The 17108-nt window shown below is 54.9% G+C and overlaps 1 protein-coding gene across 1 annotated transcript; it reads left to right on the forward strand.

Moving 5' to 3' along the window:
• Positions 1–12341: 12341 nt before the first annotated feature.
• On the forward strand, positions 12342–13298 carry LOC102568062 (olfactory receptor 5V1). The gene has a single exon (XM_006261152.3). It carries the CDS (start codon positions 12342–12344, stop codon positions 13296–13298), a length of 957 nt encoding a protein of 318 aa, XP_006261214.3.
• Positions 13299–17108: the final 3810 nt, after the last annotated feature.

Here is a 17108-nt window from a genome sequence, read left to right on the forward strand (position 1 = left end):
GGCCCCTTGCAGCCCCCCCTGCATTCATTGCAGTGAATGTCTTGGCCACTAAAAACCCATGCAATGAGCGCAGCTGCTCTGCTCAGGGCAGGACCGTCCTGGAAGGGACTCCTGTGCCTAAGAAGGACAAGGTCAACAAGGACAATTGAGAAGTCCTGCCCTTAGGACAGAGCAATCCCCTGCACCGGTGCAGGCTGGGGGTGACGGGCTGGGCAGCAGCTCTGCAGAAAAGGGCCTGGGGGGACGGGACAAGAAGCTGAACAGGAGCCAGCAGTGTGCCCTTGGTGCCAAGAAAGCTCCCGGCATCCTGGGCTGCATTGGCAGGAGCGCTGCCAGCAGATCGAGGGCAGTGATTCTTCCCCTCTATGCAGCACTGGGGAGGCCACATCTGGAGTCCTGTGTCCAGCTGTGCCCCCCACTGCAGAAAGGATGTGGACGCATTGGAGAGAGTGCAGCGGAGGGCAATGGAGATGTTTGGGGACCTGAGGAACAGGGCTGGTGGGGAGAGGCTGAGGGAACTGGGCTGACTGAGCCTTCAGAAGGTAAGACGGAGACGATGTCTGACAGCCGCCTGAAGCTGCCTGTGGGGCGGTTACAAAGAGGATGGGGGTAGACCAGGAATTGGCAAAATACCACCCGCGGGCCGACTCCGGCCCTCCAAGGGATTTTATCTGTCCCCCAGCAGGTCTGGCGGGCCCCAATGGCCCAGGGACGGGGTGCAGCCTGGTGCTGACTCCTGTGGCCAGTCCCTCTGCCCCAGGGTGAGCACCGGTCTGCGGCAGGGCGGCAGCTGGACGGAGCTTCCTGGCGATCCCGGCAGCTGCAGCTCCTTCCAGATTCAGCTGCCCAAACCCTGCCACCCATCGCCTTGCTCCTACCGCCGGGTGCCAGCTGGAGAGGGCGGGCTGGATTTCCACACAGCCGGCCCAGGACCCGCGCAGGCAGGGCACCCTTGTCCAGGCAGATGGGCTGGGGCCGCAGGCAGGCAGGGACCAGCTTCCAGGAATGGGGCCGTGCATCCTGCTCCCAGACACTGCTCTCCCCAGCCCACAGCCCATCTCCAGCATCCCACCCCGGGGCCAAGATCGGCATGGGGCCGGGCTCCAGGGCAGGGCCACCGAGGGATTTCTGGTGAGCTGTTGTGGGCAGTGTGGCGGGCGATGCTGGCATGGCACAGCATGGCCCAGCGTGGTGGAGGGTGCTGGCCTGGGCTGCAACAGCTCCCCACCACTCCCTAAGTCACTTTGGGTACAAATAATCACCCACCCATGAGCTGGACTGGTCTCAGTGGGAGCAGATGACAGAAGGAGCAATGGGCTCAAGTTGCAGCAAGGGAGGTTTAGGTTGGATATTGGGAAAAACTCTTTCACTAAAACACTGGAACAGGTTACCCAGGGAGGTGGTGGAGTCTCCATCCTTGGAGGTTTTGAAGATTTGGCTAGAAAAAGCCTTGGCGGGGTTGATCGCGTTGGGGCTGGTCCTGCTTGGAGCAGGGCAACAGGCTAGATGTTTCTTTGCAAACCTAATGAGCGACGACTCTGTGATTCTCGCCCATGCTCACCTAACACATGCCTGACAGAGATGGCTCACAGCATGGGGGGGCACAGGCTGCATCCCACGGCCTGCAGTGCTGTTCGCCAAGGGCCGAGGCTGGGGCCAGAGCCAGTGCAGCACCTCCCTGCGCGGGGATTCATAGATTCATAGATGTTAGGGTCGGAAGGGACCTCAAGAGATCATTGAGTCCGACCCCCTGCATAGTCAGAGAAGAGTGCTGGGTTCAGATGACCCCAGCTAGATACTTGTCTAACCTCCTCTTGAAGACCCCCAGGGTAGGGGAGAGCACCACCTCCCTTGGGAGCCCGTTCCAGACCTTGGCCACTCGAACTGTGAAGAAGTTCTTCCTAATGTCCAGTCTAAATCTGCTCTCTGCTAGCTTGTGGCCATTGTTTCTTGTAACCCCCGGGGGCGCCTTGGTGAGTAAATACTCACCAATTCCCTTCTGTGCCCCCGTGATGAACTTATAGGCAGCCACAAGGTCGCCTCTCAACCTTCTCTTGCAGAGGTTGAAAAGGTCCAGGTGCCCCAGTCTCTCCTCATAGGGCTTGGCCTGCAAGCCCTTGACCATACGAGTTGCCCTTCTCTGGACCCTCTCCAGGTTATCCACATCCCTCTTGAAGTGCGGCACCCAGAACTGCACGCAGTACTCCAACTGCGGTCTGACCAGCGCCCGATAGAGGGGAAGTATCACCTCCCTGGACCTATTTGTCATGCATCTGCTGATGCACGATAAAGTGCCATTGGCTTTTCTGATGGCTTCGTCACACTGCCGGCTCATGTTCATCTTGGAGTCCACTAGGACTCCAAGATCCCTTTCCACCTCTGTGCCACCCAGCAGGTCATTCCCTAGGCTGTAGGTGTGCTGGACATTTTTCCTCCCTAGGTGCAGCACTTTGCATTTCTCCTTGTTGAACTGCATCCTGTTGTTTTCTGCCCACTTGTCCAACCTGTCCAGGTCTGCTTGCAGCTGTTCCCTGCCCTCCAGCGTGTCCACTTCTCCCCATAGCTTTGTGTCATCTGCAAACTTGGACAGAGTACATTTCACTCCCACGTCCAAGTCACTGATGGAGACATTAAAGAGTATCGGTCCAAGGACCGAACCCTGCGGGACCCCACTGCCGACACCCTTCCAGGTCGGGTCCGACCCATCCACCACGACTCTCTGGGTGCGACCCTCCAGCCAATTTGCCACCCACCGGACTGTGTAGTCATCCACATCACAGCCTCTTAACTTGTTCACCAGTATGGGGTGGGGTACCGTATCAAAGGCCTTCCTGAAGTCTAAGTATACGACATCCACCCCTCCTCGTGTGTCCAGGCGTTTCGTAACCTGGTCATAGAAAGAGACTAGATTGGTCAGGCACGATCTGCCCGCCACAAACCCGTGCTGGTTTCCCCTCAGCATAATTTGTCCTGCCGGGCTCTCGGAAATGTGAGCCTTGATAATTTTTCAAAGATTTTGCCAAGGATGGAGGTGAGACAGACTGGCCTATAGTTGCCCTGGTCCTCCTTCCTCCCCTTCTTGAAAATGGGGACCACATTGGCCCTTTTTCAGTCCTCCGGGACTTGGCCCGTGCACCACGAGCGTTCGAATATTCCCGCCAGTGGCTCTGCAGTGATGTCGGCCAGTGCCTTCAGCACCCTCCGATGGAGCCCATCCGGGCCTGCCGATTTAAAGGCATCCAGCTCTTCCAAGTGACTCTGCACCGTCTCAGGGTCTACGCATGGCAGTCTGGCGCCTTGCTGCTGCCTCTCCACAACCCCAGTGAGAGACTTGTCGTGCCCCTCGCTTAGGAACACTGAGGCAAAGAACTCGTTGAGGAGTTCAGCCTTGTCCCCCCTGTCTGTCACCAATTGTTTCTGCCCATTTAGGAGGGGTCCTATTCCTCCCTGGGCCTTCCTTTTACTCCCTATATATCTGGATCATTGAGTCTGACCCCCTGCATAAGCAGGAAAGAGTGCTGGGTCTAGATGACCCCAGCTAGATGCATATCCAACCTCCTCTTGAAGACCCCCAGGGTAGGGGAGAGCACCACCTCCCTTGGGAGACCGTTCCAGACCTTGGCCACTCGAACTGTGAAGAAGTTCTTCCTAATGTCCAATCTAAATCTGCTCTCTGCTAGCTTGCGGTCATTATTTCTTGTAACCCCCGGGGGCGTGGTGGTGAATAAAACCTTACCAGTTTCCTTCCATGCTCCTGTGATGATGTGTGAGGGATGGGGTGCTGCTCTCTCCAGCGTGCAGGGTCCAGCACCGGGGCACAGGGCAGCTGGGACCCAGGTAGCACGGGGGCATCATCCACTTGCCAACGCCTCGGGGTAATGCCGAGCCTTCGGGCCGGGTCTCTGCAGGGTGTGAGGGGGCAGCGGGGCCACAGCTCGGGCCTGGGGGTGGGAGACACCCAAGGACACTAGGAGGGTCCCTGCCATGCACGACCCTTCTGGGCCCGCCCAAGGCACTCCACGCAGATGTAACTGCTCTTTCCCTGGGGGATCGTGGTCTCCGTGGCCCTGTGCTCACGTGCTCCCATCCCCAGTGATCCTGCGTGACTACAAATTCCCCGTATCAGTCCCGTGTGGCATTGAGACGTGTCTCTATTTGCTGGGTCAAACCTGGTGGTGTGCAGATGCACCCTGGCACGTGCACGGGCTCTTCTCTTGCGGGAGACGGCGACAGGCGAGCGACCTCTGTGTTCCTGTCCTAATTCCAGCCCTCTCGCCCACCCCGCGTCACGTCTCCTCCCCACGCTCAGGAGGCAGATGGACGTGCTCCTGCATCGCCGTCACCCACTGCAGAGCCTCCCTCCTTCTGCCGGATGTCTTCTCACACAGGGCGACCGGAGCTGCGCACTATAATCCAGGTGAGGAGTTCGCAGGGGACTGGGACAGGGTTAGGGGCAGTCTTTCCCATCCTGCTGTTCAGCTTTGTCCCCGCTGCTCTGACTTCTGGTGCAAGAGGCCACAGAGTTTCATGGAGTCACGGACAACGAGGGTTGAAGGGACGTCCGGAGGTCACATCCAGTCCAACCCCCTGCTCCAAGCAGGACCAGCCCCAACTACACCATCCCGGTCAAGGCTTTGTCCACCCTGGTCTTCAACACCTCCGAGGATGGAGACTCCCCAGTGCTTTACTACCCTCCTAGTAAGAAAGCTTTTCCTAATCTCTGATGTAAACTTCCCTTGCTGAGACTTGATGCAGTGAGGTCAAAGGCTCCAGTTTGCTTAACTATGATTTCTGAGGTCATAGCAGCTTCTGGCACATTAAATGGTGTCAAGAGTAAGGTCAGGACGTGGGTTTCTGCCTTGTTGCACTCTAGCATGATGCTGTGTTTCCATGTCCCTTTGCATTTTTGGCTGCCAGTGTTTTCCTGCAGGATTTCTCAGGCACTGCATGTGCGGTAGGTGAAATGCAGTGGGAATGAAACCTGTGTCATGGGTAGCAGGGATCTGAGTATTCAGGGGTCTGGTCTGATCCAGGTGCATTTGCAAATGAGTGCTTGGTCACTCTCACACTTGAGAGGGGACAAGACATGTGGGAATGTTTTGCATCACTCAGATGTGCTGCTTGGGAAGAAATGCTCTTGTCCCGTGTCCTGGAGGTCTGCGTTCCCCAGCAGAGGTTTCTTTCAGAAAGGAGCCGTGGCGCTGGTGCGGCTGCCTGGCTCGAGAACTCAAACCTGAGCCTAGAAGTGATGAACCTCACCCTTCGGAAGGGCAATAGGCTAAAAATGGTCATTGCACTAAAATTAGCTCAATTTCCCAGAATTAGAGGTTATCCAGTTGTAATTGTGGAGTGAGTCTTGCTGGAGTCGTGACCAGCTGTCACAGACCCACCTAAGAGGAAAGTAGAGTCTGACTTTGTGAGCACAGGACTGTGCGGGAGCAGAGCCCCTCGAACGTATTTTAATTGCATCCACTCCCTCATGTGCTCGGCATGTAAAGCTCGCCTGGACTGATTTCAGCATGGAGACAATTAACAGCATGACTCGACCAGTAGCAAGGCATCACTGCCCTGATACACTCCTGCACTGATATAGGACTCTTGTTTCAGTCTTGCTTATACTGCTTTCAAAGCCAGATGGGCTCCATCAGGAAAAAGCATTCCTATGGTCCAATCGTGTCATCTAAGTAGGGACTTACACAGCTTCACCTGCCCCATCCTCAGGACTGACCTGTCCTGAGTGCTAGCACGTGCACACCGGTCAGGGATGAACCCAGTTGGATTTGCCATCCTATTGGAGTTGGGAAACCAGCCACCAGGACAGTTTCCTCCTGTGGCTAATCATTAAAATTGGTACCTCATTTTGCATTTGAACGCCTTTAGCTTTTTCTTTTGCCTTCAGTCGATCAACCTCTGTTTTTTGGCATTATTTGAGCCCTCTTGCCCACCCCCTCTGTCACGTCTCCTCTCCACTCTCAGGAGGCAGAAGGACGTGCTCCTGGGTCACCATCACACACTGCAGAGCCACCCTCCTTCTGCGGGACCTCTTCTCCCACAGGGTGACCGGAGCTGGTCTTTGGCCATCCTAGTGTTTAGCTTTGTCCCATCTGCTCTGACCCCTGATGCTGCAGCCCAGAGTCTCACCTTCCCCGTCCTGTATTGAGCCCTGTTGAAGTTATATATTAGGAAAAACTTTCATAGATTGTAAGGCTGGAAAGGACTTTGTAGATCATCAGGTCCAGCCCCCTGCACCACATAGGAAAGATAACTGGGGGTCTGCTGACCCCAGCAAGGTGACTGTCCAGTCTCTTGAAGATTTCCAGGGTCGGCGATTGCACCACCTCTGCAGGGAGCTTATCCCACAGCCTGGACACCCTCATTGTGTAGAAGTTTTTCCTAATTTTGAGCCTGAATCAGTCTTCCAGGAGTTTGTGGCCATTATTCCTGGTTTCCCCCTCAGGTGCCCTGGTGAAGAGTTGCTCACCGAGCCCTTGATGCACTCACCTAGTGTAGCGGTAAGCTGCCACCACGTCCCCTCTCAGCCTTTTCTCCAGGCTGAAGAGTCCCAGATCCCTCAGCCTTTCCTCGTACGGCCTGTTGTGTAAGACTGATCACGCGGGTGGCTCTTCTCTGGACTCTCTCAAGCTGGTCCGTGTCCTTGTTGAAGTGCAGTGCCCAGACCTGGACGCAGTCCTGCAGCTGTGGTCTCACCAGTGCTGAGTAGAGCAAAAGCATCACCTTGGTTTTGCTGGAGACGCATCGATTGATGCACACCAGAGTATTGTTTGCCCTACTGGCTACAGCGTTGGCTCACACTCAGATTGGTCTGTTATTACTCCCAGGTCCCTTTCATTCGTGGTGCTGGTCAGTTTGGTGCTGCCAAGCCTGTAGGTATGTTGGGGTTGCTCGTCCTGAGGTGGAGCAACTTTCTCACTAGGAGGGTAGTAAATCACTGGAAAAGGCTCTCCAGAGAGGTGGTGGACTCTCATCCTTGGAGACTTTGAAGACCTGGCTAGACAAAACCTTGGCTGGGATGATCCAGTTGGGGATGGTCCTGCTTGGAGCAGGGGTTTGGACTAGATGCCCTCGCAAGGTCCTTTGCAAACCTAGTTTTCTATGATTCTAGCATGTGTGCACCTAACGCATGCCTGCCAGAGATTGATCAAGTCAGGTTTTTCAATTTATTGGCGTTGGAAAATCATCCACCTGGGACAGTTCCTTCCTGTAGCTAATCGCTAAACCTGGCATCTCATTTTAATTTGAACCCTTTTGAACTTTTCCTTCACCCTCTGGTTCCTGTGCTGTTTTCTGCCCTAGGTCCAGTGGGACCTGACTCCTTCTGCTCTGGGAAGGTGCCTCTGCCCTGACATCACTGCGTGTCTCATGTGCTGTGTGTTAGATGTCCAGGCTGACCACCACAACTGCCCTGAGAAGTAGGTCCCCCAACTGGACCTTGTAACAAGCAAACTGGAGAAATGGGGCTGGAGATAGTTGATGCCAAGTGGGTAGATATGATGTTGAATAAGGACAAGCAAAGGGTTGTTACAAACATATCCTTGTGAGAATGGCAGGGGTTGCATGTGGGGTCTTGCAGGGAACAAACCCTATGTCTAACTTAGGATTCTGGATGACCCCAGAGACCACACGAGCGAGCCAGGGGATGCAGCAGTGAAAAAGACCCAGCCATTGAGAGTCGCATCAGCCAGAACAGAGGTGTGAGCCACTCTTCTCCATGCTGTTGAGCACTAGGACTGCTGTGTGCATCTTGCTGAAGATGGGCATGGAGAAGGCAGAGATGGGCTAGACGTGGGCACTAGCATTATACAAGGAGGGAGACAAGTCGGATGAAGGAAGGTTGGTAGAAATAGGCAGGTTCAGCTCGGAGGCAAGGCTCTGGGAACCACACAGGCGAGAGCGGGATCTGCTCAGGCTGGTCCCAGGATCAAGTCACACAAAATGTGGCAGGTAGGGGCCAAAACCTGCTAGCAAAAATGGAGGCCAGCAACACCTATGTGCAGATACTCGCCCCATTTGAAATAGCCCTGGGGGATGGAGGGAAGAGCCCTGGGGAGAACAGAGCAGCCATGGGGTGGAAGTGTCTCCAGGGATGGGCTCTGTGTTAGGGCAGTAGGGGACACTCCTGTGAGCCACCCACCTCACTACGCCTGACCAAAAGCCATGCTTTGGGTGCCCCCCATGGGGTGCCTATATCTGGCCGACCACCTTTCCTGGAGCACACCCACAAGCCTGGGGTAACCGCTGCCACCACCCAGGCCCTGGCCTTTGTTAGGGCTCTGTGCCACCTGGGATACACAGACCCTGTTGACCTTGGGGTGCTTAGCTCACCATGGTATTTCAGGGTGCTTCTTTTAGCCTGAGGCATTCACAGGTAGTCTTCTGTACAGGAGGAAAGTAAAAAGCCGTGCACGCCTTAGCCAGCCGAGCAAAGGGGCTTTAAAGGCTAGCCTCACCCTCATAAGCATTGACAAGGCCTGGTATAACAGATAGCTTTATTGATCAAAGAGGGAGAGTGAGGAAGGAATACAAATCAATGGACAATTGAAAGAAAACCTACTTGAGCAAAACAGAGTGGGCTTGTTGGCCCTTTTGATACACATCGAGTTCACTTAATCCTAAATTACTAGCTAAATTTCAGGTAAGTTACTTACACGTTCAGCCAGAGACTGATGGAGCGCTGGAGGCCTTTTGCTTGTTTCAGCATACCAAAAATGTCTCTCCTCTCCAAGATGGGGTGACCCTTTTTATCACTTTTTGTGACCTCATCACTAAGTCCCAACTAGAAGATGGAGAAGGTGGCCAACAAGGAGGCTGGCTGAAAAGACCCACCTGGAGCTACCTGGGAAGCAGTTGTCTCAGGCTCCAGGACATCCAGGGCTAGGGCTGCTCCTCCCCTGGCCCTGAACAACAGGTACGCTCCCCTCACCATGCATAAGGATGCTACAATGGAGGAGGAGTGTAGACAGAGAGCTGCCACCCTCAAGAGATGCAAGGTGGTGGTGGTGAGGGACTCCTTCCTGTGGGGCACTGAGCGACCCCGTAGCCCATGAGGTCTGCTGCCTCCCTGGGGTCCACATCCGGGATGTTGTGGAGAGGATCTCTAGGCTTGTCTGGCCCTCCGACCACTACCCCACACTCCTCATCCATGTGGGCATGAATGACATGGCCAGGAGTAATCTGGACCGGGTCATGAGTGACTGTAGAGCTCTGGGGGCTGGGTTCAAGGGGTCAGGGGTGAAGGTAGTCTTTTCCTCTGTGCTCCCAGTTGCGGGCCATGGGACTAGGAGGGGAAGATGCATTGAAGAAGTGAACCATCGACTCCGGCGGTGGTACTACCGAGAGGGCTTCAGTTTTGCGACCACAATGCACACTTCAGGGAGAGAGGACCCCTGGGAAGGGATGGCATCCACCTCACATGGAGGGTAAGTCCCTGTTCTCAGCCAGGATGCCTGATCTTCAAGATAGGGCTTTAAACTAAGATCGCAGGGGGACGGGGAAACACTGACTGGAGCGTGCCTGGGGATTGGCATACAAGAAAGCTCTGAAGCTGGGGACGCTTGGAGAGCCACTCTTGCAAGAGCTGAGGGACTGGCTCCCCCTCAGCATGACAGGAAATTGAGGACTCAGGTGCCTGTACAGTAATGCCAGGAGCGTGGGGAACAAGCAGGAGGAGCTAGCCTCCTACTCTCCAGTGGACGTTATGATCTAGTAGGGATTACGGAGACTGGGTGGGACTCCTCACATGGTTGGAGCGGAGCCATGGAGGGCTACGCCCTGCACAGAAGGGACCCAGTAAGGAAGAGGTGTAGCTCTCTATGTGAGGGAGCAGCACACCTCCTTGGAGGCCAACATCGGCTCCAAAGATGAGTGACTTGAAACCCTCTGGGTCAAACTATGGGGGTGCGGGGACGGGGGGGGGGTGCAGTGAGAGAGACCTAACTGTAGGTGTGTACTACAGACCACCAAAACGGGGGGTGGAGCTTGATCTGGAGTTCTCTTGAGAACGGCAGAGGCCGTGCTCACCCAGGATGTGGTCATCATGGGTGGCTTCAATTATTCAGACATCTCTTGGGAGGAACACTCGACCAAGTCAGATCGGTCACGCTGCTTCTTCACCTGTATTGAAGAGTCTACCTGACTCAGGATGTGCACGGGCCAAACAGAGGTAACCCTCTCCTAGATTTGGTCTGCACCAAAAGAGACAATTTGGTGAGCAACTTGAATATAGAGGGTAATCTGGGCAAGAGCGACCATGAAACCATCACGTTCACTGTTCATCACAAGGCAGGCAAACCAATTAGCAGGATTGAAGTTTTGGACTTCAAAAAAGTGAATTTCAACAGGTTCAGGGCAATAGTAGGGGAAGCGCTGTGGAAGCAGGGACCGAAGGTGAAAGGAGTGCATGAAGAGTGGTCATTCCTTAAGGATACAACCCTTGAAGCACCAAAAAAGACCACTAGCATGCGGAGGAAAGGTAGCAGAAGGGCTTGAAAGCCCTCTTTGCTTAATAGGAAAATCACAGTCCTTTTGCAAAAAGAAGAAAGAGGCAATGGGACAATGGGAGCTTGGGACAGTCCCCAAGGAGGGCTATACAACAATTGTAGGGAGCAGATTAGAAAGGCTAATGTGGTGACTGAATTTAAACTAGCACCAGAAATCAAGGACAATAAGAAGTCTTTCTTTAGGTATGTAGGGAAGAAAAGGAAAACAAATGAGAGTGTGGGGTCACCGCTCAACAACTCAGGAGAGTTGGTTACTGACACTCGGGAGAAAACTGAACCCCTGAATGACTACTTTGCTTCGGTCTTTCACCAGACTAAGGGGAAATTCATGCTAGATAGGGTACAGAACGGGCATGGTGGGAATGACTGCCTTCCTACTGTTGACATTGAGCGGGTGCATGATCAGTTAGAAAAGCTAGACATTTATAAGTCAGCAGGACCGGATGAACTTTAACTGCGAGGGCTGAAGGAGCTGGATGAAGTCGTCGCGGGGCCTCTGGCAAAACTCTTCCAAAGCTCGTGGAGCTCGGGGAGGTCCCTGGAGACTAGAAGAGGGCTTAACTGCTTGACAGTCAGGTGGGTAGGAAACTGGCTATGGGAAAGGACCCACAGAGATCTAATGAACGGATCTGTGTCATCCTGGTGAGAAATGGCCAGTGGTGTCCCTCAGGGGCTGGTGCTTGGTCCAGTGCTTTTCAACATCTTTATCAATGATGAGACTGCAGCTGGAGGACTGTGTCCAGTTCTGGGCGCCGCACTTCAGCAAGGACGTGGAAAAGCTTGAGAGAGTCCAGAGAAGAGCCACCCGTATGATCAGAGACTAGCAAAGCAAGCCATCCAAGGAGAGGCAGAGGGACTTGGGTCTCTTTAGCCTAAAAAGGAGAAGGCTGAGAGGGGACCTGGTAGCATCTTACCGCAACATCAGGGGAGTATATCAAGGGCTTGGTGAACAACTGTTCACCAGGGCACCCGAAGGGAAAACCAGGAGTAATGGCCACAAACTCCTGGAAGACCGTTTCAGGCTTAACACTAGGAAAAAAAAATTCTTCAAAATCAGGGTGTCCAGACTGTGGAATAAACTCCCCTCAGAGGTGGTGCAGTCATCTACCCTGGAAACCTTCAAGAGGAGACTGGAGGGTCACCTCGCTGGGGTCACCTGAGCCCATGTCCTTCCTGCCTAAGGCTGGAGCCTGGGCTGGCTCCCAGGGACTTTCGGTGCAACTCCAGGTGCTGGGTTGACCCTAGACCCACAGCAGTCCTGGCCCACAGACCTAGGGGACTGCCTGCTCCCCTCTGCCCCATCCCTGTCCTCCAGGTCAGCCGAGAGCAACCTCTGGCAGCACCATGAGCACGACAAGGCTGGGTCCCCGAATTGCACGGGACGCCGTTCAGGGCGGCCACACCTCAGTTCTGTGACTTCTTCTCTGGAGGCTGCCAGAGCTGGAGCCTGGACATGGGCCAGCAGCAATGTGCTCTGGCCTGTGTGGGCAGCAGGTAGCAAACACAGCAGTGCCCAGATGTTGCTGAGGGCATCTCCGTCCTCTTTGATCTCCTGCTTCCTTTTCAAGCCCTTTTGGTCACTGGCTGCTCTCCTGTTTTGCAAGTATCCCATTGTCTCTCATGTAGCTCCATTCTCTCACACTTCCTGGAGCCTTGATTGTGAAGGGCATGTAGAGCAAATGAATAAATAAGCGCCCTGCCCGTCGGCGTGACACGGCCCAGCTGCGCTGGGGAAGGGTCTGGTCTTGCTCTGGATCCCTGTCCCCGTGCTCTGCCTCCGCTCACTGCTGGTCTCTCTCCCCACAGCCAGATGCCACCGGCCCCATGGACGGGGTGAACCAGACGCAGGTGACAGAGTTCGTCTTCCTGGGCTTCTCCCGCGTCCTGCAGGGCCAGGCCTTCGTCTTCCTGGCCTTCCTCGCCATCTACCTCGTCACCCTGCTGGGGAACTGCCTGATCCTCACCCTCATCGTGCTGGATCCCCAGCTGCACAGCCCCATGTACTTCTTCCTCGGCCACCTCGCCTTCCTGGACATGAGTTACTCCTCCGTCACGCTGCCCAAGATCCTCGTCAACTTTATACGCCAGCAAGAGACCATCTCCTACCGGGAGTGCATGGCACAGATGTTCTTCCTCATGATCTGCGCGGGGACAGAGTGTGCACTGCTCACTGTCATGGCCTTTGACCGGTACATGGCCATCTGCAAACCCTTGCACTATACTCGCATAATGAGTAAGAAGGTGTGTGTCCCATTGGCCATGGCCTGCTGGCTCTGGGGCATCCTGGACTCAGCCATCCACACCTTCCTGGCCACGGACGTCTCCTTCTGTGGAGCCAACCAGATCCACCACATCTTCTGCGACGTCCCTCCTCTGCTGAAGATCACCTGCAGCGACACCTACGTCAGTGAGATCATGCTGCATTTGGCTAGTATCTTTGTGGGCTTAATCCCGTTTCTGCTCGTCCTCATTTCCTACGTCTACATCCTGCTGGCCATCCTCCGCATCCACTCCAACACGGGCAGGCGCAAAGCCTTCTCCACCTGCACCTCCCACCTGGTCGTGGTCATCATCTACTTTGGGATGGCCATCCTGAACTACAACCGGCCCAGCACCGGCTATTCCCTGGAGGTGGACACGCTGATCTCCACTCTCTACTCCATCATCACCCCCATGCTCAACCCCCTCATCTACAGCCTCCGCAACCAGGACGTGAGGGGCGCCCTGAGGAGGGCTCTGGGGCACCAGAAGAAAGACTGTGTTTCTCCACAGAGCTCGTGAGTCCCTGGGCTGACCCAACAGCCATGAGCAGCCTCTTGCTCCACCTGGACATTAGTGACTCATCTTCAATCCTGTAAAAGAAATTTTCCTTTGTAGTCACCTGTTTAAGAAAACCCTTTTCTTTAGAATAAAATGACTTTGTCCTCAAATGTGAGCACCCAGGGGAAGGGACTCTTGTGTATCACTTAGCATCATAGATAATAAGGCTGGAAGGGATCTGAGAAGGTCACATCTAGTCCAACCCTGCTCCAAGGAGGACCAGCCCCAACTCCATCATCCCAGCCAAGGCTTTGTCTAGCCGGGTCTTCAAAACCTCCAAGGATGGAGAGTCCACAACCTCCCTGGGGAGCCTGTTCCAGTATTTCATTAATATCTTGGCAAGAGAGTTTTTCCTAATATCCAACCTTAACTTCCCTTGCTGAAACTTGAGCCCATTGCTCCTTGTCCTGTCATCTGCCACCACTGAGAACAGTCCAGCTCCAGCCTCTTTGAACCCCACTTCAGATAGTTGAAGGCTGCTATTAAATCTCCTCTCAGTTTCCTCTTCTCTAGACAAGTAAGTCCAGTTCTCTCAACCTGTCTTCATACACCATGTCCCCCAGCCTCACAACCATTTTTGTTTTCCTCTGCTGCACTCTCTCCAATGTGTCCACATCCTTGCTGTAGTGGGGGGCCCACAGCTGGACACAGGACTCCAGATGTGGCCTCCCCACTGCATAATAGAGGGGAAGAATCACTGCCCTCGATCTGCTGGCAACACTCCTACCAATGCAGCCCAGGATGCTGTTAGCTTTCACGGCACCAAGGGCGCACTGCTGGATCCAGTTCAGCTTCTTGTCCCCTGTCCCCCCAGGTCCTTTTCTGCAGAGCTTCTGCCCAGCCCATCACCCACAGCCTGCACCGGTGCACGGGATTGTTCCCTCCTAAGGGCAGGACTTTGCACTTGTCCTTGTTGAACCTCATGATTTTTCTTTTACCTCAGTGCTGAAAGATCAGGCTAGGGACTACTTAGGAAAGCTGGACGTGTACAAGTCCATGGGGCCGGATGGGATGCACTTGAGTGTGCTGAGGGAGTTGGCCGATGTGATTGCAGAGCCATAGGCCACCTTTGAAAACTCGTGGTGATCAGAAGAGGTCCTGGGCGATTGAAAAAGGGCCAACATAGTGCCCATATTTAGGAAAAGGAGGAAGGAAGATCCAGGGAACTACAGACCCATCAACCTCACCTCAGTCCCTGGAAAGGTCACGAAGCAGGTCCTCAAGGAACCCATTTCTAAGCACTCGGAGGAGAAGGAGGTGATTTGGAACAGTCCCTTCCTCAGCACAGTGTGGCCCCGATCCCTGGTCGGGGTGGGGTGGGGGTGCGGGGGCACGGGCACCTCTGTGGTAATGACCAAACCCCGTCACTCTGCTGCTGGCCTCCATATCCTGCTGTTTGCTCTCAGGCAGCATCAGCGAGGGGCACTGCACATCCCAGGCCAAAGACAGTCTGCGACTTCTCCTGGAACGATCTCCTCTCAGGAGACGTTACATCCCTGAAGCCTGCTCCATGGCGAACCCCAGCTGTCCCCCAGGTGTCAAAATCCACCATGCACATTGCTGACTGCTCCGAGAGCAGCAGACGTGCATCACACCAGAAGTTGAGGTCCAGACCCTGGGCTACAGCCCCGCTCGTTTCTCAGCTCTTCCCCGGGTGCACAGGAGGGGAAGTCGGGGGGTGGGAGGCTGGATCCCTGTCCAACAATAGAGGATGAACGAGGAGGCACTGGGCATGAGGAACCCATGGGCCATTTCAAGAGCCCAGGTAGACCCGACCCCTTTCTTCCTAGATCGCTACTATGATGTTGTCTTGCAGATGTGTCCCTCACCTGATCCAGCCCGGCGTCCGACCCACATCCATGACACTCTGCGCTGCAACGGTCTGTGCTGGGGACAGCAAACACACTTCCACGCACCCCAGCTGGAGAGCCAGCACCATCCTTACTCTCCTCACCCTGGCCTCCGGAAACCTAACCCAGCTCTTCTCATGTTTTTGCCAGTCGTAGCCATTGCCAAGGGACTTGGCCCAGCTGCAGAAGAGCAGCTAAAGCAGAAGGCGCAAAAACCTGGTTCTGAGCAACTGCAGAGGGGACTTTTGCAGATGTGCCAACCCGCTTTGCCAGGAATGTAAAAAAAGCGATCAAACCTGTCGGGTAAAGCAGAAATGTCATCCAATTAAACAGAGCACGAGGCCTGAATGGAGGCATCCTAAAAGAAGACTTTAAATTGGATCATCCACATAGGGTATAGCATGACCGTATCCCAAAAGCGTTAGCAGTACTGACTGACATAACTATAGGCTATTCGGCTTTGTTGTTAAATTTCTTAGCTAAGGAGTGAAAACAAAGTGGCCTCGTCTGGGAAGATGGCAAAGGAAAGGGTGAGCAACCCTCCTTCTACTTTCCCAAGGATGAAAGCAACAGCAAATTGCCGCCGCCAAGCTCACAAGAGGCCTGCTTCGCTCCAGCCCCTAACGTTTCAGTGACAGAAAGAAATTGGACTAAAACCAAACAGAAAAGAAACCATTATTGGAATACGAGACCCAGCCTCATATTGACTGCACGCAAGGCTGGGCTGCAGACCTGTGTCTTGCCTCTTCTATCAGTCTCCGACCTGCCAGTTCACCCGTCCCCCAAGTACCCAGGTCCAAACGAGGCGTGGAGCTCTGCCGCCTTCTCCTGCTTCTGAGCACAGCCCGCCCTCATTGCCACCTGCTCTTCCCAAGTGCATGGATGGGGATTTCCTGTGCTTCCAGCTGCTGCTATTCCCAGTGCACGCCAGGCAATGCTAGTCCCAGACCAGGGGTAAGCAATTGTTTTGGGACACTTAGGGAGATTTAGTGAGCTGCCGAACCGGGTCAGCACTCCCCCGCAATAGCTCACCAAAACTCCCTAATTGCCCCCCCATGTGCAGCCGGGTGGCTGGGATGGGGCTGCATCCAGGTGGAGAGCAGTATCCAGCTGGGGATGGGGATGGGGATCTTGAGGAGGTGAAAGCAGGCAGCTGGCCCCGGCCAACAGCCATGAACCGCTCTGTGCATCCCTGCAACAGGAGCCGGCTCTGTGGGCAGGGGCGTGCAAGGAGCAGATCATGGCTCTGGCCCAGCCCTGTGCTGTTACCACCCCATGGTCCCGATCCCCAGCCCTGCCGCTCACCCGCCCACGGCCTTGTCCCGTCTGTCCTGGTGCCCATGAAGGTCCCAGCTGGTCTCAGTGGAGATCCTGCCTACTCGCTCCGTGCGGTGCCTCCGGCTGTAGGTTTGGGCGTGCACTGCTGGAGCTGCCGGGCTGCCAGGAAATCGTCTGGCCTCTGCTGCACCCCCGAGGGTGGCAGAAACAGCCATGCGTGCCACGGTTTGGGCTGCCCCTTGCACCTGGGCCAAGTGGGGCCAAGGGATGTGCTGCAGGCCAGACAAGATGCCTTGGCTGTATTTTACTCACCCCTGTCCTAGATCATCCCTGCCCAGTGGCTGTCCACCCTCTCCTTGAACACCACCAGAGACGAAGAGTGCCCCTTCCCGGGGCACCTCTGCCCCTGCCTCCTTGCTCCGGCAGTGAGGAGCTTTTTCTGACCCCTGCTTGGCTGCAACGTCCAGCCACCGGTCTGCACCCTCCTCTCCACAGCAATGCAGGAAAGGCATTTCCCCCTTTTTTATGGCATTTGAAGACTGCTGTCATGTCCCCCCTTCCAGCCTTTTTCTGCAAGCTGAACACACCCAGCTCCCTCAGGCTCTCCTTGTACAGCTTGTTTTCCAAGCCCTTGATCATCTTT

Source organism: Alligator mississippiensis, chromosome 4, assembly GCF_030867095.1.
Source record: "Alligator mississippiensis isolate rAllMis1 chromosome 4, rAllMis1, whole genome shotgun sequence".
NCBI lineage: Eukaryota > Metazoa > Chordata > Crocodylia > Alligatoridae > Alligator > Alligator mississippiensis.